Below are 27,070 nucleotides of genomic sequence, written 5' to 3'. Positions count from 1 at the left end.
GCCCAATGCTGTGGGAGGGGCGGTGTTGTCGCGATGCTTCCGCTGCCGGCTGATCCCGGCCGGGAGTGCTGAGGGCGGTGGTGGCGGCTGCAGGTGAAGAAGAGGCGACGGGGCGGGGAGCGGTCTCTGAGGGTAAGGTGGGGATTGCCGGACTGGTAGGCCGGCCTTGCGAGAGCGTGCGGGCCTAAGGGCGATGGAAACGGCCCGGAACCCCGGGCTGGGCGCCCGAAGGGCCGGGCCGGGCAGGGCAGGGCAGGGACCGGCCGCCGCCCCGCGCATCCCTCTGCTGCCGTGAGGGGCCGTGGAGCTGCTGCTGGGTCGGGCGTGTCTCCCCGTAGCCGTGAGGTGCTTCTGCTAGGAGTCGCGACGACCAGGCCGGGCTCTGGAGCGCGTCCTTCACGGCGTGTGCAGCACCTTCGGCCTGGACGCCGCACCCGCTTTCCCCTCCCGGCCGCCCGGGGCACCGCCCGCGGTAAGCCGCGGGTCCCCTCTCCGCCCCGGCTCCCTCCATCGCCGTGTGAAGTTGAGAGAGTTACCGCTGAAGACCCCAGAGCTCCTAATAGCCCAGCCCAGTCCCGTGGCCGTGCGACCGCTCCGTGCCTCGGATCCGCGTCTGTAAACGCGTGTTACACTGCCGTGCTTAACTCGATAAGATTATTGTAGGATTTCCTGCAAACCACTCAGCAGAGTGCTTATCTGCTCTTCTCAACCCTTAAGGCGCTTCCTGGTAGCTCAGTTGGTCGAGAATCCGCCTGCAATGCAGGAGACCCGGGTTCAATTCCTGGGATCGGGAAGGTCCGCTGGAGAAAGGGATAGGCTACCGCACTCCAGTATTCTCGGGCTTCCCTGGTGACTCAGCTGGTGAAGAAGCCGCCTGCAATGAGGTAGACCTGGGTTCGATCCCTGGGTTGGGAAGATCCCCTGGAGAAGGGAAAGGCTACCCACTCCAGTATTCTGGCCTGGGAAATTCCATGGACTCTACAGTCCATGGGGTCGCGAAGAGTCAGACGCGACTGAGCAGCTTTCACTTTCACTTCGGGGCTTCCCTGGTGGCTCAGATGCTAAAGAGTCTGCCCGCAATGCTAAGCAGTTTGCCAGAAATGTGGGAGCCCCGACTTCAGCTTCTATAGCCCAGTTGGTAAAGAATCCACCTGCAGTACAGGAGACCCCCGTTGGATTCTTGGGTCGGGAAGATCCGCTGGAGAAGAGAAAGGCTACCCATTCCAGTATTCTTGGGCTTCCTGGTGGCTCAGCTGGTAAGAATCTGCCTGCAGTGTGGGAGACCTGGGTTCGATCCCTGGTCGGGAAGATCGATCCTCTGGAGAAGGGATAGGCTGCCCACTCCAGTATTCTGGCCTGGAGAGAATTCCATGGACTGTAAAGTTCATGGGGTCGCAGAGTTGGACTCAAATGAGCAACTCTCACTTCAACCCTTAAGACAGGTCCCGGACATAGCAGTGGTGGTCACTGTGGGGCTTCGGTGAGCAAGTGAAGGTTGAACCTGGTGTGAACAGAGAATTGTGAGAAGCTAAATTAGGACTAGGGTGTGGGTGTGGGGGTAATAAGGAGGGTTTCCCTCTGGAGGTGAGCAGTGTCAGGAATGGAATAGAGGGTGTATGCAAGGGCTCCGGTAGCAAAATACCATAGCCTGGAGGGCCTGAACAACAGACATATATTTTCCTCACAGTCCTGGGAGCTGGAAGTCCAAGATCAAGGTGTCAGCAGGTTTGTTTGCTCCTGAGGCTGCTCTTCTTGGCTCCCAGCCACACATCTTCTGGCCATGCCTTCTGGTGATCTTGCCTCTGTGCACAGCATCCCTGGTGTATATGTCCAGCTTTCCTGTTTTTCTATAAGAACAGCAGTCAGATTGGATTAGGATCTACCCTAACTTTCCCATTTTAACTTAATTACCTCCTAAGGCCCAATCTCCAAATACAGTCTTCAACATATGGATTTGAAGGGAAACACAATTCAGCCCACAAAAGAAGGAATTTACTGGATGGACAGAGAGTGAAATATTCTCCAACAGAAGTGACAGGTTGCCCGGGTTTAAAAGCTGGATACTCGAGGTGGGTTTATGTGCAGAGCACATGTGTGAGTCTCTTCCTTGTTTGTGCTCTTCTGCACTTTTTTGTTTGTTTGCTCCCCTTGAAAACTCAGGGTGAATTCTCTTTGCTCTTTCTCTGGCAAACTTAACCTTCAGGTTTCAGCATAGATGTCTTTCCTCTAGAAGGTTTTCTTCTGACCCTCGTCCCCCAAATTAATTTGTACCTTCCCCATTTAATATCTCGAATACAGCCCTATTTTTGTTTCTTTCACTAAACTGACTCTTTGTGAAAGCATAGGATGACTGTATCTGAGTTGTTTACCACCTCATCTCAGTGCCTGGTGTATAGTGGGCACTCTGTGAAGTTATGTGAGTGACTCAAACTGAGACACAGCCTGTGGAGGGCAGGGAGCATTCCATCCTGAGTTTATCAACTTTCCATCCTCACCACAATATCTTGCCAAGTACTAGGCACACAACCGGAGAAGGCAATGGCACCCCACTCCAGTACTCTTGCCTGAAAAATCCCACGGACGGAGGAGCCTGGTAGGCTGCAGTCCATGCGGTTGCTAAGAGTCAGACATGACTGAGCGACTTCACTTTAACTTTTCACTTTCATGCATTGGAGAAGGAAAGGGCAACCCACTCCAGTGTTCTTGCCTGGAGAATCCCAGGGACGGGGGAGCTTGGTGGGCTGCTGTCTGTGGGGTCACACAGAGTCAGACACGACTGAAGTGACTTAGCAGCAGCAGCAGCAGGCACACAACATCATCTTAACTCAGTTGGTCTCCATAGCATCATAGTCATTGTAGCACTAAGACAGGAACCTGGGCTTGTGTGCACGTAGCCAGTGCTTTTGTCGTTAGGATTGGGTTAGGGGGCTGGGGACCAAGCCACTTGAGAAGCGTGATGGCCAGAGAGGAAGGGAAGACCACTCTAGGCAAGTGTGTGTGGACCTCGGACTCCTGGAGAAGTAATCTGTCAGTGGCCCCCCTGAACAGACTGCCTATGTTCTTTCCTATGGTATTTGGCCAACTGATCAATCACCTCATGGAACCAAAGGGCCTTTGCTCTAGGAGCTGTCGCTACAGGATAAAATTCCATTCTGGTTCTTATTCCCAGTAGAAGCACCTCTTCGTTCGCACGTGTCTAAGCTTTTTCTTATGTTTCCTTTTTTCTCCTTTCCCATATTTGATGCTATTCAGTCCACCATCACATTCTTGATGTAGATTTAGAACAGGAAGATACCTTAGAGATTATCTAACCCAATAGGGGACCCTCTATTTTTACAGATTAAGACACTGAAGCCCAGAGTCTCCATCCATCTTAAAACCATGTTTTGAGCACCTACTGTGTCCAAGGCACTCTTCTGGATACCAAAGATATGCTAATCGATAAGACAGTAGATTTTTGTTGCTCATCAAAAAGTGAGTTAGCCGCAAAGACAGCACACCGTTCTCCTTGTATCATAGCACAAAGTCTGTGTTGCACACGTTCGTCCTCATGTGTGTTGTGCTTTACATTGGTGCTTATCTGTGGGGTCACCTGGACAGTCAGGCGTTGGTAATAGACTGAAGATGGTACTGACTGGATTCCAAGGAAGGCCTTTGAGCTATTGCATGTAACTTGGAGTAGCAGTTAAGCATGTGGGCTTTGGGCTTTCCCTGGGTTTAAATCCCAACTCTGCCTGTTATTGATAACCTATTATTATTGGCCATGTCGGTCCTCTCTGTGGTCAGGTTATCTGTTTGCTTTGTGACAGACTACCGTAAAACTTGGTAACTTCAAAACTGTTTTGTTTTATCTCACAGTTTTGTGAGTCAGAAATTCAGGCAGGGCTCTGCCGGGTGGTTGTCCAGCCGTACACTGGTGTGGGTGGGGAATGGGGTTCAGCTGGCGGTGGGACTGGTCTGGAGCCTTCAGACTTTGCTCCCATGTCTGGTCCCTTGGAAGGGATGACTAGAAGTTTGGGTTCAGCAGAGCCCTTCTCGTGCCCCATATACTGGCTCCAGCTGGACGTCTTACAGGCCTGTTGGCAAAGCAGGCCTCCCGGACCCATCGTCCAGAAGATGGAAGGTGGGAGCTGTTGGCTCAAAGGCCTTGGCCCAGAAAAGAGCACAGCTTTACACCCTTCCTTTCACCTGTTCTGTTGATTGAGATAGAGGCCGCCCCAAGTCAAGGAGAGGAGACCTAGATCCCACCTCCCCTTGAGTCTCAGATGTTGTGGCCATCTTTAATCTGCCATGCGCTTCATTGTCTTCATCTGTCTGTAAAGTGAGGCTAATGGTACGTGGTATCTCTCTTACAGCTATTCTGAGAACTGAATGAGTTAATATGTGTAGAGGGCTTAGAATAGTGCCTGACGTAAAGGAAACATTGGATAAATATGATGATTATCCTTATGAGGTATATGATACATTATGATTCGTGGCGGTTATTTGTAAGACACATAAGAAATGTAAGATGCAAATTCTCTTTCTGGAGCTTTTTATAATCTTATTTGGGAAGGTACAGGATGGATATCATGAAGCAGTTAGAGAACTATACTAAGTAACATAGTAATAGTTACAGTTTTTATAGTCAAGTTGTGGGATGGTTCATAACTGCGTGTCACTCCTGTATAGCCAGAGAACATGTGATGTAGATTCAAGACATTTGCTGTATTTTAGCATTTAAGTCTTTGGAGGAAAGTTCTGTGTTGTGTCTCTCCTGTCCCTTTTCTCACGGGCGTAGGAGCATGGACTTCAGGGTTTAGGAACCAGGATTTAAGTCCTGGCTTTGGAATCTAACAGTTTTCCGATCATGGCCACGTTACTTTAACTCCTCGTTTCTTAATTTTCTCGCTTGTAAAATGGTGATCAAAGGGTTCTTGTAGCATTATTTGAGTTAATGGCTGCAGTGTTCCTAGCGCAGTGCCCGGTCTGTATGAGTCAGTAAATGATAGCTAATAATAATAATAATAAACCAAGATGGCTCTTCTTTTCAGGCAACCAGTGGGGCAGGGTAGGTAATCGATCACTCAGTCATTTGGACGTCCGGCACCCTTGAGGGTTCTGCACTGTGGACCGCGCTGTGCCATCTGACATAATGCTCGCCTTTCTGCGTCCGTGTGGCACGGGAAGTCACGACAGTGAAGCACAGATCAGTCGGTCGGTTTGGGTGCCCTTTAGTGATCAGTCATGGCATCAAGGATCACTGCTTATGAGCGTCCTTTGTCCTAGGTCTCCTGGACGGTGGAGCATGGACCCAGTTGCCGCCCACAGCTGCCACCTTCTCCAGCAGCTGCACGAGCAGCGGATTCAAGGCCTGCTCTGCGACTGTATGTTGGTGGTGAAAGGAGTCTGCTTTAAAGCCCATAAGAACGTTCTAGCAGCTTTCAGCCAGTACTTTAGGTACGTGTTTTAGACTGTTCTAATTGTACAGAGAGAAAGCTTTTCTGGAATGGAAATCTTTTGTCTAAATTTTATTTTTTCTCGGATTTCATTCTCCTTATCTTTTGTAGCACATTGTGGGCTTTTTCATTTTTGTATTTAGAGTGACCTGAGCGGGACGATCCCCTGGAGGAGGAAATGGCAGCCCACTCAGGTATTCTTGCCTGGAGACTTCCGTAGACAGAGGAGCCTGGTGGGCTGCAATCTGTGGGGTCACAGAGAGTAGGACACGACTGAAGCCACTGAGCGTTCATGCACGCATGAGAAGAAAAGAGTCTTTTAACTAAAATATATTTAGGGCGGTGAAAGTAATTTGGCACTTTATCTTTGATTTTTGAGTTGTAATTAATAGCAGGCTTCTGTATACATTTCTTGTCCTTTCCAGGTAAAAAGATTGAGGAATAGAGTTTCTGATAAGAACATTTCTGTAATAAGCAATCTGAGAGGGGAAAACATCTTAAATGCCATTTTTAAAAAACTAAAACATTTTCATTTTTGTTTTGCATTTTACTATTCTAAGAAAACAGGTTTGAACTCAATTTACTTATCCCTATAATTGTTTTTGCCTCAATGAAAGATTTACTTATAAACAATAAGATCAAGCAATAGTATTTCATTTAAGTATCCTACACACATTTTCTGGTTAACTGGATTTATCTGTCCTGAAGCGCTTTTTCAGGACTGTCCTGTAGCTCAAAAGGTAAAGAATCTGCCTGCAAAGCAGGAGATCAGAAGAGAAGATCCCCTGGAGGAGGGAACGGCAGCCCACTCCAGTATTCTTGCCTGGAGAATCTCATGGACAGAGAAGCCTGGCAGGCTACAATCTGTGGGGTTGCAAAGAGTCGGACATGACTGAGCGACTAACACACACACACAAGCACTTTTTCAGAACTTTTCCCCTTAAAATATGTACTATTTTACTACTATAGTAAATGATATACGGAACAGTATTTACTCTTTCCTTGATAATCCTGAATCATCAAATTAAGTCTCAGCTGTCATAAGTGCTGCAAGTCGTATTATAGTGGATTGACTCCCTGAGGCAGCATTCTGCCCATGTGCAGAATGGTCCCCTGCTTGGGCTTTGCCTGTTTCTTCTGTCTTTCCAGGACAGCTAGGTCTATCTGTTATGATACATTGGCTAGTTTATTTGATAAAATGTCTTTAACAAACTTGCAGGACAACTTATCTGACTCAGTATTTTTACAGGAGACAAATTCACTCACCTGTGAACTTGACTTAGGCCCAGAACAAAGTGCCTGGGCTTTATGGTGCCTTTTCCCTGCATTAACTTATAGAACTCTCACTGCTGGTTTATGGACCATTGGGTTTCTGAGAAGCATCAAGTACCTAGATCAGTCAGATTGACAGAGGTGGAAAGTGGAGGGGTGGTTGCCAGGGACTGAGGGGTTCGGGATAATGAGGGTTATTGTTCAGTGGATAGAGTTGCTGTTTGGGATGATGAAAAGGTTCTGGAAATGGGAAGTGGTGGTTGTTACACAACAATGCGAATGTACGAGGTACCACTGAATTTATCATATGAACCATATAGCCAGATGTTTGACATTATGTGTGTTTGGCCATGGTTAACAAATTAAAAAAATTTTTTTAAAGAGTCTGTATCTGAACTGTATGTAGAGTTGGTTTATTATAGCTATTTTCATTTTCAGATATTTTTAAGACGCTTAAGATACAGAAGTATTTTTGTATGTGTTTTATGGTTTGAGATAGATAATTTGTCAGACTAAACATAAAATATTGAAAAGTTAGTTTTCTGTAGTCTATCTATGCAATGAATAATGCATATGTATAATTACATTTTGAAAAAAAAAAGAACAGTGAGTATATTTTTAAATCTTACTTTGAGATTTCCTTGGAAGTTTGGATATTCAGCATACAAATTCAGTTAATCCAAATTGCTTTATTGAATAGCTTGCAAAAACTTCTTAAAGGATTGAAGCATACTTTTTTTTTTTTTTGCTTTTAAAAAGGACATGTTTTATTTTGAGTGATTAGAAAAATACTGAAAAACATTGGGAATCAATAATATCACAAACACACCTGGATCCTTGACTCAGAATTGACAGACTTAACATTTTTTTTACTGTGGTAAGAACACCTAACATGTTTTTAAGTGTGCGGTACAGTGTTGTTAACTATAAGTACTGTGTTGTGTAGCAGATCTAGCGCTTATTCATGTCCCATAACAACTGTTACCTTTTTTTTCTATTTACATATTTTAATTGGAGGATAGTTACTTCATTGTGATGGCCTCTGCCATACATCAGCATAAATCGTCCATAGGCATACATGCGTCCCCTCCCTCCTGAACCCCACCTCCCTCCTCCCTCCCCACCTCATCCCTCTAGATTGTCGCAGAGCACCAACTTTGGGTTCCCTACGTCACACATCAAACTCGCACTGGCTATCTGTTTTTACATACGGTGGTGTATATGTTTCAGTGCTGTTCTCTCAAATCGTCCCACCCTTTCCTCCCACTGTGTCCCAAAGTCTGTTCTTTGTGTCTGCGTCTCCTTTGCTGCCCTGCACACAGCATCGTTGATACTATCTTTCTAGATTCCATATATATGCATTAACATGATATTTGTCTTTCTCTTTTTGACTTACTTCACTCTGTATAATAGGGTATAGGTTCACCCACCTCATTAGAACTGACTCAAATGCATTCATTTTCATAGCTGAGTAATAGTCTACTGTGTATATGTACCACAACTTCTTTGTCCATTCATCTGCCGATGGACATCTAGGTTGCTTCCATGTCCTGTGCTGTGCTAAGTTGCTTTAGCTGTGTATGACTCCGTGCGACCCTATGGACTGTAGCCTGCCAGTCTCCTCTGACCATGGGATTCTCTAGGCAAGAATACTGGAGTGGGTTGCCATTTCCTCCTCCAGGGGATATTCCCAACCCAGGGATCAAACCTGTGTCTCCCGCATTGTAGGCAGGTTCTTTACCACTAGCACCACCTGGGAAGCCCTGCTTCCAAGTCCGAGCTATTGTAAATAGAAGTGTGAAAGTGTTAGTTGCTCAGTTATGTCTGACTCTGTGACCCCATGGACTGTAGCCCGCCAGGCTCCTCTGTCCGTGGAATTCTCAAAAGCATACTTAATTTTTAATCTTAGCATTTTTCGAAGGGTAGTCATTTTGAACATTAGCATGCATATTACTTAAAAAGGTATCAGAATGTATGGATTGTTAACCCTGTAAGCAGATATCCTTTCTTTTATCAGGAGCCTCTTTCAGAACTCTTCAGGCCAGAAGAATGATGTTTTTCATTTGGATATTAAGAATGTGAGTGGCATCGGGCAGATCCTGGACTTCATGTACACATCGAATCTGGATCTTAACCAGGACAACATACAAGTCATGCTGGACACGGCCCAGTGTTTGCAGGTTCAGAACGTCCTCAATCTGTGTCACACCTTTTTGAAGTCAGCCACTGTCGACCAGCCTCCAGGCCTGCCCTGCCACGGCACCTTCTCCCTGCAGAGCACCCTGACTCCCGACACGAACTGTGTCCTCAGTGAAAACTACCCACCTCACTTGCTGCCGGAGTGCTCCGCGGGCGCCCAGCAGGGCAGGGCCGTGGACGGGTTACTCTCGAACGCCCCACCCCCAGTCGGCCTTCATCCGCCCACAGCCGAAACCTCCAAACAAGCCCCCGACCCGTTCGATGGCAGCTGCACAGAACTGCCTTTCAAACAGCCCAATTGTTACTATAAGCTCAGAAACTTGTACAGTAAGCAGTACTACAAACACGCCAGCTGTCCCGGTCACGAGCGAGTGACCGAGCAGCCTTTCACCTTCAGCGCCTCCGCAGACCTTCACACCGCAGATCGCCAGCCCTGTGCGGTCGGCCACGCCGAGTGTGTCCTCGAGTCCTCCCAGCACCTGCCTTCCAACTTCCTGGCCCAGCCTTTGAGTGAAAATGCCCCAGACCCCGCGTCCGACCACGCCGGCCAACAGCCTACCCGGCAGATGAGGCTCAAGAAGGCCATTCACCTTAAGAAGCTCAACTTCCTAAAGTCACAGAAATCTGCAGAGCAAACCTCTGAACCGAAACCCGATGACAGTTTAACCACGAGGCTCGAAGCTGCCAGGGAACATCGTGTGGAGAAAGTGAACAGCCCCAGCGCCGAAGAAAAGGAAAGCGAGGAACTCAGCAGTTCTGAGAACTTTAATGGCGTGAGTGAGACAGCGAGGCCCGAAGACGCCGCGGCCCTGGAAGACCAGACCCAGATGCCGCAGTCCCAGAGACAGTACTCATGCGAATTGTGCGGGAAACCTTTTAAACACCCCAGCAATTTGGAGCTGCACAGACGGTCTCATACAGGTACACTGATTTGGTCCCCGCAGGCAGAAGGAAAGGAAATAATACCAGACGATCAGACACCACTGCCTGCTCCCGTTTTTGTAAGAAGTTTTGCTATTGCTTGATGATGTCATTGATATTTACCCCCAAAATCAAAGAGTGTTCGCTATCTTCTGCTTTGTGTTTTTGGTGATGTCTTTTAAAGAATAATCTTAAGTTAGTAAAAGCTTTCATAGAGCCATTTTAAAAAGATGATGCACTTTTCATCTTTTAATTGTGGTTTTCTATGAGAAGCTTTCCATCTCAAAGTATGGCAAATTCTTTTGATTCATTTAGATTTTCAAATTAATTCTAAAACAGATAAGCAATATTTAGTTCTTTCTTCAGAATTAGATTTTTTTTTTTTAAAGCATGATGGTGGTTAATTCAGACCAAAGTAGTTTAATTTGAGTAATTCTGAAAGCTTTGAAAAGTAATTTGAATGCCAAATTTTTTTGTTTGTTTTTAATGTGTTTTTAAAATTTTATTTATTTTTAATTGAAGGAGAATTGCTTTACAATATTGGTTTCATTTCTGCCATATATCAACATGACTTAGCCATAGGTGTACATGTCCCCTCCCTCTTTGAATGTCAGATTTTAAAAATTGTGATTTGGGAGGCGGGAGGTAAACTTCTGAATGAGGATCAGCTTTAACCATTTGGTCTTTTCAAAAAATTCTTCCATTTGAACACTGAATTTTCAGAGTTCTGTTACCTTAGCTTATACCTCTTCCCCTTTCCAAAATATAAATTTTTTCCAAAGCTTTTGAAAAAGTGTTATACAATATTTATACAGTATGTAATATAATATGTGTATATTACTTTCTTTCTTGCACTTAAGCCTGATGACCCTAGTACACATTACACATTATTGGCAGTTATCTTCGAGGCATGAAAAGGAGTATGTTCAGGAGGCTTCTAAAGTAACTGCTTTCAAGGTGCTTGTGTGATTGTGACTATTGGTGTGATGTCCTGTTATCACTCCTGATTCCCCATTTGCTCCCTTATTGCATTGTTGAGACTGAATTAATATTTATGAAAGCCTTCTATAAATTTTGTTGTATTTGAATATAAAATGCTATCCTTATTTTTACTAGTTGCTCAAAATTATTCCATACAAAGACAGTACCATTGACTAAATTTTGCCCTGAAAAAGCTTAATTTAGATCATTCTATAATTTTCTGGAGCCTAAAGATCAGTATAATTTTTATTTGAGAAACTTGCCTGCTTTAGCTTTAAAGGAAACAAGAATTGTTTTTATCCTGCAAGAACGTCTTTGGATAATAGCAGTCAGACAGTTCTGTGGCACAGTTGCTTCCTGGGACATAAATAGATTGAGAAGGGCAGCAGTTCTCAAAGTATGGTTTGGGGAATCCTTTCAGGGGGTCAGTGAGGCCAGAACCATTTGTAGCCTCATGTAGGATGCTCCTCCTTCCCTTCTGCTTCCCCCCCCAGGTGTACAGTGCTCAGTCCCTCAGTCGTGTCCGACTCCTTGTGGCCCCATGGACTGTACCTCTCCAGGCTCCTCTGCCCCTGGAATTTTCCAGGCAAGAAGACTGGAGCTGGGTGCCTCCAGGGCAAGTGTACAGTGGGGTCAGCTCAAGGCTGCAGAATGTGTGATGAGGGCTTCACCTGGTGGCCAGTGAAATTTTTTTCTTTCAAAAATCATTCCATTTTGATTTCTAATACAGACTGTACCCTCAGATATGGCCCACATAAGGAAAAGCTCTTCAGGGTCCTCAACTGTTAAGAGTGTAAAGGGGTCCTGAGAGCAAAAAGTGTGAGAACGACTGGTGTAGGGTTATTAACCCTGGTCACCTGAGACTCTAAGGAACTAGTAACCTCTTTTTTCAGACTCTTGTATCTCATAGTGGGGGCTTTAATGTAACGTTATCTATTATCTCCCTTATCTTCAGACATAAACGTAGTTCAAAATGCTGCATCCATGTGGTTAAAATTACAGTTACCCTTGAACAATTCGAGGCTTAGGTGTGCTGCCCATCTGAGCAGTCAAATCCTGGTATAACTTATAGTTGGTACTCCATGTACCAGTCCCTCCACAGCTGCAGATTCAGCCAACCTCCATGATGTAGTACTGTGGTACTTACTATTGAAAAAAATCCACGTGTGAGTGGACTTGCACGGTTAAAACCTTGTGGTTCAAGGGTCACCTGTACTTGTGTTCAGGAGCTCCCCACTCATCCTTGGGGAAGCCATTAAACAGTTTCAGGAAAAGACCAAAAGTACCTTAGCAGAAGCCCAGGAATCTAGCCAATTCCAGCAACGCAATAGGAGGGGAAGTATTTGTTAGAAGGGATCTTAATGAAAGCACTTGATTTGAGGGGAATGGGCAAAGTGAAAGGTTCTTGGCCGTCGTGGGGTCTGTGTGTTTATTAGGGTTCTATAGGTTAAAGGCAGTACCTGAAGTATGTCTTTAAACAGACCACTTTCTGGAGACTGTCTGCAGAACCGTTGTGGTTTCTTTGTAGTAGAGTTCCATTCTCTACATCTGTTCTGTCCCAACAGGTGGTCATTCAAAGTTAGTGAAATCAGAGGGGCCAAGCAGTCAGCAAGGGAACACGTGCCATGGTGGAATCTTCTTTTCCCGTTAGCACGTGTCAACCAAGGCTAAAAGGCAGTGGGGAGGAGCTTCTTCCCAGCACACACTCAGGAGGTCCTGCTCTGTTTGGAGCAGTTTGGGGTTCATACCTCATGTGGAATGGATGAGACCCCCGGTTCTGTTAGGACTCACCTGTGGTCAGTGCAGGAGCCAGGCTAAAAGACAGGTTTGTGCTGTTCAGCAAGAAAACTCACATTTGATTTTCGACTGAAGGGGAAATCTGTGTCCAAAGCCCCAGTGTACTTTGAGTGCAGATGAATATGTTTGATTTCAATATGGGTTTAAATTTGAAGAACCTTTTTTTTTTTTTTTTTAAAGAGGGAAGTAAATATAGATTGGGACTTCCCAGGTGGCTCAGTGGTAAAGAATCCGCCTGCCAGTGCAGGAGACACGAGTTTGATCAGAAAGATCCCCTGGAGGAGGAGATGGCAACCCCTTCAGTATTCTTGCTGGAAAACCCCATGGACAGAGGAGCCTGGCGGGCTACAGTCCATGGGGTCACAGAGTCAGACACGACGGAGCACACACAGAGATACAGATCTCACTTTTATCATCTCTGCCTGTCATCTGAGGGTGAGCGAGATGGGGAGGACAGAGGCTCCCCATCTTCATACCCTGATGGTGGAGTACGCTATGCTGTGTTTTGAATGGTGGGACACAGAAGGCAGTTTAAACATTGTAAGTGGAAACTGTCGTGCAGGTATTACTAATGATTTTACCCGCTGTTGTTTTCTTTTGTTTTAGGTGAGAAACCTTTTGAATGTAACATTTGTGGGAAACACTTCTCTCAGGTGGGAATACTTTTATTTATTGTTAATAATCAGAAACCTGAAACCCAGTGTTTATTTTTATTACAGATGAGACATAATTTTGGGACTTGTGAGAGAAGACCCTGATGATATCTGTAACTTAAAAGACTTCAGACTAAATCAGGAGAAAATAATTTTCAAGAAAAAAAATTTCTAGCTCATTGTGGGGGTACCATTTCTTTATAAGCATAACTGTGAACTCTCACAATACCTTTTCCCTCATTAACAATGGGTCTAATTCTAGTATATTTCTTCTCTTCCTGTGCATGATATATACCATATTGAGCACCACGTGAGGGCTGGGGGATTCCTAGGAGGCTCAGTGGTAAAGAATCCGCCTGCAGTATGGGAGACATGAGTTTGATCCTTGGGTGGGTAAGATCCCCTGGAGAAGGAAATGGCAACCCACTCCAGTATTCTTGCCTGGAGAATCCCGTGGACAGAGGAGCCTGGCGAGACACCGTCCGTGGGGCCGCGAAGAGTCTGAACAACTGAACACACACGTGGGGGTTGCAGTTTATGCCAGCCTGGACCCAAGACAGATGCCTTCTTACTCTGATTGGGGTTGTAGATGTTAGGGTGTTGGAGAAAAGACCACACACTTTGCATTCCCTGCCTTTGCACATGTTCTCTCACTTGGCCAGTGTGTGTGTCCTCCTGTAGGCTCTGTACTCATCTGGGCACCAGACAGAGCAAAGGTTTCAGAGGTATTCTGAACACAGTAGAATGGCTGTAGGAACCTGCTTATCCTTCTGCAACAGAAGGTAGCTGTTCCCAGAAGCTGCTCGAAAGGCCCAGTGCCCAGAGGAGATAGTTCACAACCGTTTCTACACTCGCATGGCAATCGTGGAGTAAGAGCATGTACAGATGCTCCTTGACTGGGAAAGGACCCTGGGGCTGGGCCTTGGTGGAGGAGCTGGACCCCTTCGCCCCGTGGAGCATAGGAACCGCAGGTTGGCCCCAGCGCTGACGCCCACTTCTTCAGCCTCCCACACGCCCACCCCTGCCATCTGGCTGCTTTTCACTCTTCCTGCTGGCTGTGAGCCGTAATCCACCATGCCCCAGCGTGGTCCTTGGTGTTATCAGTCCAGGCAGGGGCTGTGTGCCCCACCAAGTGTTCCATAAGCCTCTGCTGAGCTGAGTGGAGGGATTGCTGGTCTACCTGCCATGCACTCTAGCTGAGGCCTATGCTGCTTCCTGCCAGCCTCCCCTGGAGGTCAGAACTCGGCCTCTAGAGCCAGACAGTGTGGATTTGGATCCAGCCTCTGGTTTTCTGCTTTGACCTCTGACAATCTCCGTGTTTGGCACTTTGGCTTCCTTATCCGTGAAGCAAGTGTGTGGGACCACTGGCCCCCGTGGTGTGTGAGGAGTAAATGAGTTTATAAGACAGTCAGCTTCCCAGGTGGCTCAGTGGTATAGAATCTGCCTGCAAATGCAGGCAGAGGAGGGTCTGATCCCTGGGTCGGAAAGATCCCCTGGAGAAGGATGGGGCAACCCACTCCAGTATTCTTGCCTGGAAAATCCCATGGACAGAGAAGCCTGGTGGGCTACAGTCCATGGGGTCGCAAAGAGTCAGACACGGCTGAGCAACTGAAGATGTTCAGCATCAAGCCTGGCCCGTGGTGAGTCCTCAAGGACACATCAGTAGCCCCTCTCCTGTGGCCATTGCCTCTCATTTCTCTGTCTTCTCTGCTCTTATAGACCAGTCTTCCGAAGGCACACTCCCCTGCTACTCCACCCCCCACCACTTTAATCTTTCCAGCTTTGGTGTAATGGGAAGCCTTAAAAAAAGTGGCTTAACGACCATTAATAATTAGCAATCACAACTTCTCTGGGTCTCATTTTTCTAATTCTTAGAATAGAGATGATACCACCTCATGGGAATATTAGGAGGATTAAATGAAAAAAAATGGACGTGAAAGTCCTTTATACATTTACTCTGTGGTAACAGTTTAGGTTCTATCCTTTTCTTGCTCAGAATCCCATGGGTTTTCACTGTTAGTCAAATACAGTGAAACCAGACACTGAGGCATTGGGTTTGCCTTCAGCCTTCTCTCTTGGCGTTAATGCCGGGCTCAGCCTCAGAGATTCTGGCGCTGCTGCTTGGGGCTGGGGCTTCAGTGTCGGCACATTTGAGTACAGTGGTTTTGATAGCACACCGTCCTCTGCTTCAGACCTTTCCTACACGTTCCCCTCGAGTCCCACCAAGGGCAGCCGTGTCTGATAGATGCTACAGAAATCCTCTTCTATATCGGTGTCTGTGTTTTTATCAGACTTTTATAAACATCGAGTTTTTTTTAATGAACATAACCATATATTTATGGTTTTCAGATGTATATTGCTGTTTTACTTCCTAATGTAATGATGAAGTTTTTGTGAATAAGGACTCTTTGAACAAGTATTTATTACAAACCTACAATGTCTGAGGAGCTCTGCCTGCGCTGGGGCACAAAGATGAATAAGGCTTCAAGGAGCTTTGTGTTTAGAGGAAGAAACAGGTGCATAAAGTGGTAAAGCACAATGAAACAGTGGAATTTCCATGGCTCTTGTGCGGGGAACAGTTTGGGCGAAGAGGGGAGTGGTCATTCCTGCCTGAAAGTTGTGATGTTTGGGTGGGTGAGGTCATGGGATGTGTCCCGTGACTGGGGCGGGGCCCTGAGGATGGGAGGCCTTGATGGGCCTGAGGCTCTGGCATTCCAGGTGGAGGGAGCAGTGGCAGTGTTTACACTTTAGTAACAGGTCCTTCATTTCTCATATGAACTGGAATACATGTGGTTACGTGGATTGGAAATACTCTCCCTTCTGGAAGATTCAGAAAGTGGACCTACCAAAAAGAATTAATTTTAATTCATTGTAGTATTTAATAGGGTTGGTTAGTCTTTAAAAAAATAAAATTAGCCACAACCTTAATAATGAGTCAGCAAACAGTTTACTTCAGCTTTGGAAAAGCTGTGATAAGCCTTGATTATGACAACCGGCTCTGCGTGTATTAATGCAGTTCCGGACATGGCCCTTGCCCGGATGGCATCAAGTGAGAGTCATGCAGTAGCTGACAGTGTGCATGAGGCCCCATTGGGAGCCACGTGTCTCCCATGTGCAGGAGAACCCGGGCTGTTCAGTGCAAACAGGCGAAATCTAAGACCATGACGGGTCGGGAATACCTGTCACAAGAAAAACAGGCAAAGGGAAACCCGGTGTATTCAGCTGTCTTGGGGAAGGGGAGGGGAGTCGCCTCGCCTCTCCAGTGAAGCAGAATAGAGATCTGAACAGCTGCTGCGGAAGGCCGGGTTCTAAGAGGTTCAGTACCCTCCCTGCATCTCCTTTGTGCAGGGTGTGACTGACAGGGCGCCGCATCCCTGGGAGGCTGCTGAGACATGTTCCAGGGTGCTGATGCAGCCCCATGCCAGAGGTTTCTGTTTCATAGTCTTAAAACTTCTCAAGATGACTTTTAAGATCGGACTTCTCTTTGGTCTCTAAAATCTAAAGTTCCCGATTTTGTACAGAAACAGTCACCCACCACTAGAAGGGTACTCTGCCCGAGAACATGTGCTTGATTTGATCACGGTTAAATACTGAGGTTCAGGTACCTGTTGGAAGGAGTTTGTTTTTTAAATTACTCAACAAACCAGGTGTTAACTTCTTTTCTGCAGCAGAGTTTTTGAATTCTGACAATTCCATCCTAAACTAAAGTGGTGTCCACTTAGAAAGGGTAGAATTTTCTTTTTTGCTAATATTTTTCACCCCAACAGCAGCACAAGGTTTTTGAGTCCACAGACAAAGTCGAATTGGGGAGTGTTCCATGCCAGCTGTAGGGGCATGGCTGCTCCCCTCCCAGGGCCTCTGTTTACCTCTTGGAGCTGGTGAATGACACTTTATGAGGACATTGTGAGGACTCTCTGAAAGTCAGTTTGTAACTGGTGAGCGAAGTGTTCCACTCATAGTAAACTCTTAACAAAGGAGACCTCCTGGTATTTACCCTTGCTGGAGTTTTCATGGATCCAGCAGTATGTAGATAATTTCTAAGATGTCGTCCTTGTACTTAGGATATAATTAGTAACCTGGTGGCTCAGTGGTAAAGAATCCACCTGCAATGCAGGAGCCTAGGGTTCAATTCCTGAGTCAGGAAGATCCCCTGGAGGAGGGCATGGCAACCCACTCCAGTATTCTTGCCTGGAGAATCCCATGGACAGAGGAGCCTGGCAGGCTACAGTTCATAGGATCACAAAGAGTCAGACATGACTGAAGTGACTTAGCATGCAAGCACACAGAGCATAGCAAAATTTACTAAAAATGAAGACTTTTGACTAAAGGGCCAATAATCGGGGCCCCAGTTTGCTATGTAATTTGGTATACATTATCTGCATGCATGATTGAATTTTTTTTGCCTGAATCTTTCCATTATTTAATCTACTTTTATGCCATTTATCAGACTAATATATGCTCCTTTATTGGGGGGAATGATAATCATTTTCATTATACATTTTCAGTATTAAATAGCTAAGAAAACATCTTAAAGTTTGTTTTACTGTTGTTTACTGTAACATTTAAGCTTCCCTTGTAGCTCAGTCGGTAAAGAATCTGCTTGTAATGCAGGAGATCTGGGTTCGATTCCTGAGTTGGGAAGATCCCCTGGAGAAGGAAATGACAACCCACTCCAGTATTCTTGTCTGGAGAATTCCATGGACAGATGAGCCTGGGAGGCTACAGTCCACGGGGTCACAAGAGTCAGACACAACTTAGCGACTAAACCACCACCACTGTAATGTTAAGTGGAAGACCGTTCAGTTTTATTTACTTTGGAAACAAGTAATTGTTAAGCTGTATTTAAAAAGGAAAGATGCACCATTGCTAAGAATTGAATCCGAATGTATTTTAACCATAAAGCATGGTTTATATAAGAACTTGAAACGAAGGATCTAATTAAACCATTGAGCAGATGGTGCCATACAAATTGTTATTTAAATGACCAGCTTTTCTGAAAGTTGGAAGTGACTGATTTAAAATGTGTGTTATCTTAAATCCAGTGAGCCGTTTCCTGGATAGCACAGTGACATTCTCATACTGAGAATTCAGCACAAGCTAGCTTATTCACAGAAGCTTGCAGGCCCTCATGGAAGACAAGAGTTTAAGCTCAGATCAACCAGCGTTAATTTCTGGCCTACTGTGTAACCAGAGCAACTGATTTATTTATCAGAATCTCAATTGTACACCTAGAAAACAGAGGCATTAATACCAATTTCTAAGGGTAATTTGGTTATGTGTGAGTAGACCAAATGTCTATTGCTGTTGACATTTGCTGTTTTATTATTGTTATTAATAGTCATTCAGTTAAAAGCTAGGTATTTCCCATTGTTTTGCCAAATATTTTCTCTTTGGTTACCTAAAATAAACCAGCTTTTTTTTCCTTAAGCCATATTTATCATATTTTGAAATACAGTATCTAAGTCAGTTTTTTCAGTCTGATAGACTTAAAGAATCTTCTGTGTTACATAACATGAAATCCACAGTTTTCTTTATACTTTCAGTCGTATAACCATGAACTGTCTTTGAATCTCATCTAAAATATAGTTTAAGCCAGCCACTCGTGCCTTCTGAGGTAGCCCACAGTGTCTGTGTGTTTCTCTCTAAATAAATCCACTTCTTACCTATCCAAAAAAAAAAATTACAAGCCAAATTTATGAGTTGGGGATTATTGTTCATTCTCTTTTTTGGCTTATTTTGTACGTAAGGCCTGCACATCATTACCTTGGATATTTCGTCCTCCTCAGTGTTGTTCATAGCAGAACACTGTGAAAAATTAAGTTGGGAAGTGACAGATTGAGACTGTTAATGTAAATCACAGCAATGGAAGATTGTGTTTTCCAGTCCTAATTTGAAACATTTGCCAGTAGCTTTTGTGATGTCAGGCATTTGCAGGTTTAATTTCACTGTACTTTAGGCAATTTAGTGTTGATTTCCTGTTGATTAGCACATGGAAATCTATTTTGTGATCTCCATTTAAATCAGTTATTCTTCGTAAAGCCCTGCTGTTTCAGAGATTAGAAACAAAAGGCCTGCAGCTGAAGGACCACCATGAATCTCCTGATTTGCTTTTTTTGCACAGAAGTAAAAACGACCAACCTGTCAGTAAGAGCAACTGTACCACCAGAAGAAATACTTTTTGGAAATGTCTTACCTTCCTTATGAACAAAAGCATGTTTTTCAAGAAAAAACAATGAATACTGAAATGACCGAGTACAAGTGCTACCTTTTTTCAAATGATGTTTGCATGTAGGTGGTCGAGGTTAAAAAAAAAAAGAAATATAATACATCAACAGCTGTTCAAAATACAAGCTTAGCAACCCTAAAAGCAGCCCCCACAGAATGTCGGCTCCATTTTACAGGGACATGGCGGCCTGTACCCCGATGAGGGATGGGCCAGGGGCTGGCATGGAGCCGAGCTGAAATCAGTTGCCCCCTGTTCAGTTCATTGCCAGGCAGGGGCCGCTCCCAAATCAGAACCAGGCTGGGCCTCCATCTCCTTGCACGTACGTGGCTGCTTCTGAGTCGTGCATCTGGGATCTTCACTGGGAAGTTGGACTAGAACCTGGCTAAATCTGTCAGTGTCCCTTTTGAATGTATGTGCCCTTAAAAAAGTTTTCTTCCATTATTGGCATATTTTTTCTTTTCCTTTGCTGCAGGCGGGTAACTTGCAGACTCACTTGCGCCGGCATTCTGGGGAGAAGCCGTACATCTGCGAGGTCTGCGGGAAGAGGTCAGTGCAGGGCTCGGTCAGGGCTCTGTCAGCCCCTGAGAGGAGCCGGCTCGGCAGCTCTGAGCCTCGCGGGGCCGCCACCACCCAGGGACACAGCAGAGCCCAACCCGCTGGCCTTTCTTGTGACACACATGAGAACAATGGAAAGAGATGGACACGTTAATCAAAGGAGAATCTAGGACACAGTCGTAGGAAATGGGATTTTACGGGAAACAGAATTACGCTAAAATTTCCATTCATTCCAGAAATGTCTATTAAAAGATGACTGGTCCCACGGAGGTGACCGTCTGGTAGGGAAATGAGACTCGGCAGCCTGAATGCCTGGAATCAGGAGAGGGGGTGCTGGGGGCACGCCAGCCCTGCTCGCAGACCCGTGAAAAGGCTGAGAGTGCAGCCATAGGAAGGATGGGCGAGCCTCAGGGCCGGGGAGGCCAAGGACTCGGGGGACCACAGTCTGCCCCTGGAGGTGGAGGTGCCCCCTCCTGTGGGCACACCGGCCTGCAGCCTGTACCCCCTGCCTCTCGGGGGGGCGTTCATTGGGATTCCGCTCCCTCTGTCGTCTGGGGGTTGGTCGTCATCTGGTGATTGGTCGTTATAAGACAGGAGGCAATGGCCAGGCCTCTACCAGTTACTTAACCATTCAGCCATTCAGCATTTATTAGGCACCTACTGTATGCTAAGTGCTGTGATGGGAACACTGACATTTTCTGCCCCTGATACATTTGTATTCAGGAGTCGGGGGTGGGGGTGGGATGATATGGGGCAGTTATAGTCACAGTCTTCTACTGGGATGGGGCAGCACCCTTGATTCAGTTCCAGAAAAAGCAGTTGTCTCTGCAGATGGTAGAAAACAGAAGTAAAGACGTCCTGGCCTGATAGTGTCTCTGCAGCTGCCCAGACACTGAAGGCCAGATTTAGCACCCAGGTCCTGGGTCCTCCCTGTCTGGGGTACCTTGTAGCACAGGCCCTCTGCTGTTTCGCTCTGGGGCGGGTCCTTGAGAGTCTTGTTTCTCAGGGTGTTTTCAGTGTGAGCCTTCTGAACTCCCATTTAGAAGTAAAGTGTGTTTATAGCCTTACCAGATACATCTTCACAGATGCAACCTGTGGTCCTGCAATCAAGTGAGGCAGGACAGAGAGGAACTTAGCTCCACACTGGGGCTTGGGTTGGGCCAGGATTGCCCCCCACCCCACCCCCAGCCCACCTAGCGATCACCTCAGAGGAAGAAAGGTTAACGCAAGTAGGTAGGGAAAAACTGTTTTAGAAATGAAACATTAGGATCATTCTCTACTCTTTCTTTAAAAAGAAGAGGAAAAAAAGATGTTCTTTTCTAATGAGCATCTCAAACGAAATCAGGACACTCCTGGTCACATTCCGAGGGAGCAGCTTATCTCCTCCCTAGGTGACTTGGAGTTAGAAAGGTCTGCAGTGACGCAGGCAGGCTCTTAATTGACTTTCCAAATTGCATTTGCAGGTTTGCAGCCTCGGGAGATGTCCAGCGTCACATTATCATCCACTCCGGAGAAAAGCCACACTTGTGTGACATCTGTGGTCGAGGTACGGCCGAGCGTCTCCTTTGGAAGATTTCCGATTAAAATGTTCTCCGTCCCTCAGCCTAACCCTGGTGTGTGGTCTCCTGTAGGGTTCAGTAACTTCAGTAATTTGAAGGAGCACAAAAAGACGCACACGGCTGACAAAGTCTTCACCTGCGATGAGTGTGGGAAGTCTTTTAACATGCAGAGGAAGTTGGTAAAGCACAGAATCCGGCACACGGGCGAGCGGCCTTACAGCTGCTCTGCCTGTGGTAAGTTTCCGCCCATCCCAGACCCCGTGGGAAGGATGCTGGGCTCTGTGCCCACACACCGTCCTGGGTCATTAGGGGTACTCAGAGAAGTCACCCCTCTTCTCATGGGTAACATGGAAGTGATTGCTATTTCTTGATCACCTTGGTCTTCTCTGATTCATCTGTGTTCATGTGCCATTTACCCAAGGTTTCGGCAACTGCCCTAGATACAAAGATGACTGATAACAGAGTCCCAAATGCCACGGGGCATTGGCAGTGGGAAAAGTGGGGGAGAGCGTGCGGTGCAGCTGCAGGGCCGGGGCACTGAGGGCACAGTGGGCTCGGGAGGGGGGCTTCTTGAGATCGTGTCACATGTCACAAAGCAAAGGTCACCTCTGCGGCATTTGGCGCATCAGTGACGTCGGGAGGCTCAGTTTCCCGGCACATCACTGCACAGGCCAGGGAGCTGGGGCTTCGAGTTAAGTACCCATGATCACAGAGTGTTAGAGCTTCTGAAGAACTGGGGGAGGGCGTGTGTGTGTGTGCGCGCGTGTGCGTGCGCACATGTGTACACGTGCGCCATTGGCAATGTGGACTGAATAAGTGAGTAACCATTTTTATGATTACCTGGTTAGAACAAAGAGGAAAAATGCTCAGAATCAGGCCGTGGGGAGCCTGGAATTGGGGCTCCTCAGAGCGGCTCTGTTCTCATTGTGGTTGGTCCCTAAAATAGGGCAGGACATGTGGGATGTGGCCAGAGGCAGCTTCCTTCATGTCTCCCGCTTAAGCTGGGTCAGATCCCCTGGACTCCAGTATCAGCAGCTCCGTGACTTGTCTGCTCCCTCTTAGAGGATAAAATTGCATCACTTTCAATCACAGTTGCAGTCTCAAATCCCTAGTGTAGGATGTTGGTTATTCTTATTACGACTGTGAACTTGATCTCAGATTCAACTGTTCCTTCCAGCCACGACCTGCTTTTTGCCGGCTACGACCCTGTAGGGGAGGCAGTGCAGTGGGCCCCTGTCTTCCCCGTCCTTCATTTCCACCCCTCCCTGCTACTCACTGCCTGAGGCTTTTGACCCACATGAGGTCAGCTTTCAGGAAAGCAGGGAGAGGAAGGGAGCGAGAGTGATTCTGTGTGGCAGGTTCGAATCTGTATTAGCAGCTTTGCTAAGTCGAGTCCTGTCTATGGAACCTGCCCACTTGGAGCGAGCAAGTCAGCAGTTGGGGTGCATTAGTGCTGTGCTGCCCTCGCCACAGTCTTAGAACATTCCATCACCCCAGAAAAGAAACCCTGTGCCCACGTGCAGTCACTCCCCACCCCCTCCCTCGGCAACCCTTAACCTACTCTCGGTCCCTAGATTTGCCTTTCCAGACAGCTCATAGAAATAGCATCCTGTAATGTGTGGCCTTCTGTAACTGACTTCATTTCGCTTAGCAAGTCTGCTATGAAAATTCACATGCAAGTATATGTGTGGGTGTATGTTTTCGTTTTCTTGGATTCAAAAGACAGTTTCCATTTCATGGTGGCTTCACAGTCTGAGCTTTGCTGACTTGAAAGCCTGGCCCTCTTTGCCTCTTCTTCCCTCGCTCCTCCTCCCCCTCCCTCTCCCTCCAGCATTTCACCTTCTTCCTAAGACAGCCTCCCCCTTACACCCTGTTCTCCCTCCCCACTTAGCTGCACTTTCCAGGATGGAAAGGTGCATTTTCTTCTGGCCGGACTTTCTCCTTTAAGCCCTTGGTTTTGTAGCCGTTCATCCTGAGAAGGCTTTCCCTGTCGGTGTCCCATCGCTCCTCTGGGCAGTTCTCTGAGGTTCCAAGGCTGGCTTCCTTGCAAGCATGACCCTCGTCTGATCTGTGGAAGTACTCACGTTCTGTGCTCTGGGGTCTGCAGGCCCACGTGGGTGCAGAGGTGACCGTTTGCTCTCTCTCTGTCGGCTGCCCATACAGTAAGTGAGCTGTCTCCATTTTCCCCGTGCCGGAGGCAGGTGCTGCTCCACTCTGACCTCCTAGGGATCCGCATCAAGCCCCTGTCTTGACTTGAGGTACAAAGGAGAGACTCCTCCCATTTCCCCTCTCTGGGAAACTTTACTGCAGCTGAAATTTATATCCTTTGACACCTTTTGCCATATAAAAGTCCACTACTGAGAATCTGTCTTAAGGAAACAAGGGAAAGGACGATTGAGCTGACCCTCAGGTACAGTAGCAAACAGTTGGAAGCAGTCCAAACAGCCCACCATTGCTTGACCAGGGCTGGATAGCTGAGGACTCAAACACAGGGGCGTAGGGTTAAGTGAGAAGTTCTGGAAGGTGTGTCCGCGCAAATCATATAGTTTGTTTCAGCTCAGTTGCTCAGTCATGTCCGACTCTGCGACCCCATGGACCGCAGCACACCAGGCCTCCCTGTCCACCACCAACTCCTGGAGTTTACTCAAACTCATGTCTCCTGAGTCGGTGATGCCATCCAACCATCTCATCCTGTGTCATCCTCTTCTCCTGCCTTCAATCTTTCCCAGCATCAGGGTATTTTCCAATGAGTCAGTTCTTTGCATCAGGTGACCAAAGTATTGGGGTTTCAGTTTCAGCATCAGTCCTTCCAAGGAACACTCAGGACTGATCACCTTTAGGATGGACTGATCACCTTTAGGATGGACTGATCACCTTTAGGATGGACTGGTTGGATCTCCTCACAGTCCAAGGGACTCTCAAGAGTCTTCTCCAACACCACAGTTCAAAAGCATCAATTCTTCAGCACTCAGCTTTCTTGATTGTCCAATTCTCACATCTGTACATGACTACTGGAAAAACCATAGCTTTGACCAGACGGACCTTTGTTGGCAAAGTAATGTCTTTGCTCTTTAATAAGCTGTCTAGATTGGTCATAACGTTTCTTCCAAGGAGCAAACATCTTTTCAAACAAAACATAGTTTGTTTCAGTCCTTTGTAAATGGCTTCTTTAAGGTTATGTATTGGTTTTTCTCTTCTGGTGTTCTGACCTCATGGTGGGCCTTAGGTCGCCTATCTCTAGTTTATACCTAGAGAAAGGAAATAGGACCTGGAGAAGGAGCGTAAAATTACGTTAAAAATTGAGTGTATAAGTAACTTTAGAAAAGATGCTTCTAAAGTAGAGATTGGCTGTGGTGGATTTGGGGATAGTTGAATAGCTCTGGTGTGGTTTCCCAGCCTGGGCTGTCGGTCAGGAGCCCAGGCCCCCCGGGGATGCTCCTGGGCAGGGAGATGGGGCTCCGGAGCCCTCAGGGGACACGGCTCGTGGAGACCAAGGCTGCAGGTTTGGGGGCTGCAGCGGTGGGGCGTGGAAGGGTCTGGAACCGGCATGAGTGGGTGATGGCAGGGCTTGGCCGAGTTCACAGGAAAGCGGGGCACTTGGGGGTGGCGGGGGCACCCTCCCGAACGTCCTCCTCTGAATAGCGCCCTGTCTGTCCCTGCAGGGAAGTGTTTCGGAGGGTCGGGCGACCTCCGCAGGCACGTGCGCACGCACACTGGGGAGAAGCCGTACACTTGCGACGTGTGCAACAAGTGCTTCACGCGCTCGGCCGTGCTGCGGCGGCACAAGAAGACGCACTGCCGGGTGGGCGACGAGGGGCCGGACACCCTGGAGGCGCTCGCGCGGGCCATCGAGGCCCCGGACCTGGAGCGCTCCCAGAGCTCCGACTCCTTCTCCCAGGACGTGTCCGTGCCTCTGATGCCCGCCGTGACCGTCAAAATCCCCGCGCACCCGGCGGATGAGGACTCGGTGGCGGAGTTTGACAGCCCCTGTAAGTTCCAGCCGGTGGCTCAGCCCCCGCATGGGCCGAGTGAACCGGAGAAGCTCAGCCTGGAGCCGGTGAAGCTGGCCAAGCCCCCGCACGTGCCGCCGGCGCAGCACCAGGCCTACGGCTACCCGGACATGGACGCCCCGGCCGGCGCCGAGCCACTGCAGGCCGACAGCGTGGCCACCCTGCGATCGTCCCTGGCGGCCCTGGACCACCCACCCTGCACCGACCCCCTGGGCAGCCGCGCTGCCGCCCCTGCCTACAGGAACTCGGAGGGCCAGTTCTTCTCCAGCATGACCCTCTGGGGGCTGGCGATGAAGACGCTGCAGAACGAAAGCGAGCTAGACCAGTGAGGCCCCCGTCACTCAGTGTCGGGGGCCGGGGCCGGGCTTCGGAGCGGGACGCCTTCTCACTGGCTCCAGACAGAGCCCGACCCTGACCTGGCAGGGGTGAGCATCCCAGCACCTTGAGCTCAGCGAGCGGGAGAAAGCCTCCTGGCCCCTCAGGGAGGTGCACACGGGACTGAACAAGGCTCACGGACCGGGTGGTATGGACTGTGGGGAACTCCTGCACAGTTTGGTCATGGTAAAGGGAAAATTCACATCTATAATAATCCAGATATTATTTTTGCATTTTTACATGGTTGAAATTTGTAGCATTTTGTATTTTTATTTACAAAAAAGATTTTATTTGTATAGGGAACTCATACAATAATTTAATTTGAATAAATGGAAGTTGCCTTTCTGCATAATATTGTGTTTCCTCCAACATTCTTATTAACCTAGACCATGTGGTGGTGGTGGTTTAGCTGCCAAGTCCTGTCTGACCCTTGTGGACCCCATGGACTGTAGTTCACCAGGCAAGAGTATTGGAGTGGGTTGCCATTGCCTTCTCCAGGGGATCTTCCCCACCCAGGGATGGAACCCAGGTCTCCTGCTTTGCAGGTGGATTCTTTACTGGCTGAGCCACCAGGGAAGCCCTAACCTAAAGACCCTGCTTCTACTGCTGCTGCTAAGTTGCTTCAGTCGTGTCTGACTCTGTGTGACCCCACAGACAGCAGCCCACCAAGCTCCCCCGTCCCTGGGATTCTCCAGGCAAGAACACTGGAGTGGGTTGCCATTTCCTTCTCCAGTGCATGAAAGTGAAAAGTGAAAGTGCAGTCGCTTAGTCGTGTCCGACTCTTAGCGACCCCATTGACTGCCTCCTACCAGGTTCCTCCGTCCATGGGATTTTCCAGACAAGAATACTGGAGTGGGGTGCCATTGCCTTCTCCAATAGTGGTATAAAAATAAACATCAGGATTTCCCTGGTGGTCCAGTGGTTAAGAATTCACCTTCCAATGCAGGGGACACAGGTTGGATACCTGGTCTGTAAACTAAGATCCCACATGCCTCAGGGCAGCTAAGCCAAACTACAGAGCCTGTGCCCCACAGCTAGAGAGCTTGCCTGCTGCAACCAGAGAAAAGCCATACACCCTGACGAG

The 27,070-nt window shown here is 47.5% G+C and overlaps 1 protein-coding gene across 2 annotated transcripts; it reads left to right on the top strand.

Moving 5' to 3' along the window:
• The first annotated feature begins 16 nt into the window (after positions 1-16).
• On the top strand, positions 17-26,338 carry ZBTB49 (zinc finger and BTB domain containing 49). Of its 2 annotated transcripts, none has more exons than XM_040238352.1 (8): positions 17-93; positions 5,269-5,439; positions 8,728-9,830; positions 13,215-13,261; positions 19,960-20,033; positions 21,506-21,588; positions 21,674-21,835; positions 25,264-26,338. In XM_040238352.1, the coding sequence occupies exons 2-8, from the start codon at positions 5,288-5,290 to the stop codon at positions 25,938-25,940; spliced, it is 2,298 nt and encodes a 765-aa protein (XP_040094286.1). In that variant the 5' UTR covers positions 17-93; positions 5,269-5,287; the 3' UTR covers positions 25,941-26,338. The 2 variants fall into 2 exon arrangements, with proteins under 2 accessions (XP_040094286.1, XP_040094285.1); XM_040238351.1 differs by having other exon boundaries at positions 20-132.
• The last annotated feature ends 732 nt before the right edge of the window (positions 26,339-27,070 follow it).

The sequence above is a fragment of the Oryx dammah genome, unplaced genomic scaffold (assembly GCF_014754425.2).
Source record: "Oryx dammah isolate SB20612 unplaced genomic scaffold, SCBI_Odam_1.1 HiC_scaffold_3, whole genome shotgun sequence".
Classification (NCBI taxonomy): domain Eukaryota; kingdom Metazoa; phylum Chordata; class Mammalia; order Artiodactyla; family Bovidae; genus Oryx; species Oryx dammah.
The sequence above is the reverse complement of the archived record's forward strand: the minus strand, read 5'-3'. Positions and strand labels throughout refer to the sequence as shown.

Bases quoted from the DNA above. Each gene is read 5' to 3' on its own strand.
- ZBTB49 (XM_040238352.1), top strand. From the start codon at position 5,288: ATGGACCCAGTTGCCGCCCACAGCTGCCACCTTCTCCAGCAGCTGCAC. The intron at 13,262-19,959 runs GTGGGAATACTT...CCTTTGCTGCAG, and splicing joins GTGGGAAACACTTCTCTCAG to GCGGGTAACTTGCAGACTCA. The intron at 21,589-21,673 runs GTACGGCCGAGC...GGTCTCCTGTAG, and splicing joins GTGTGACATCTGTGGTCGAG to GGTTCAGTAACTTCAGTAAT.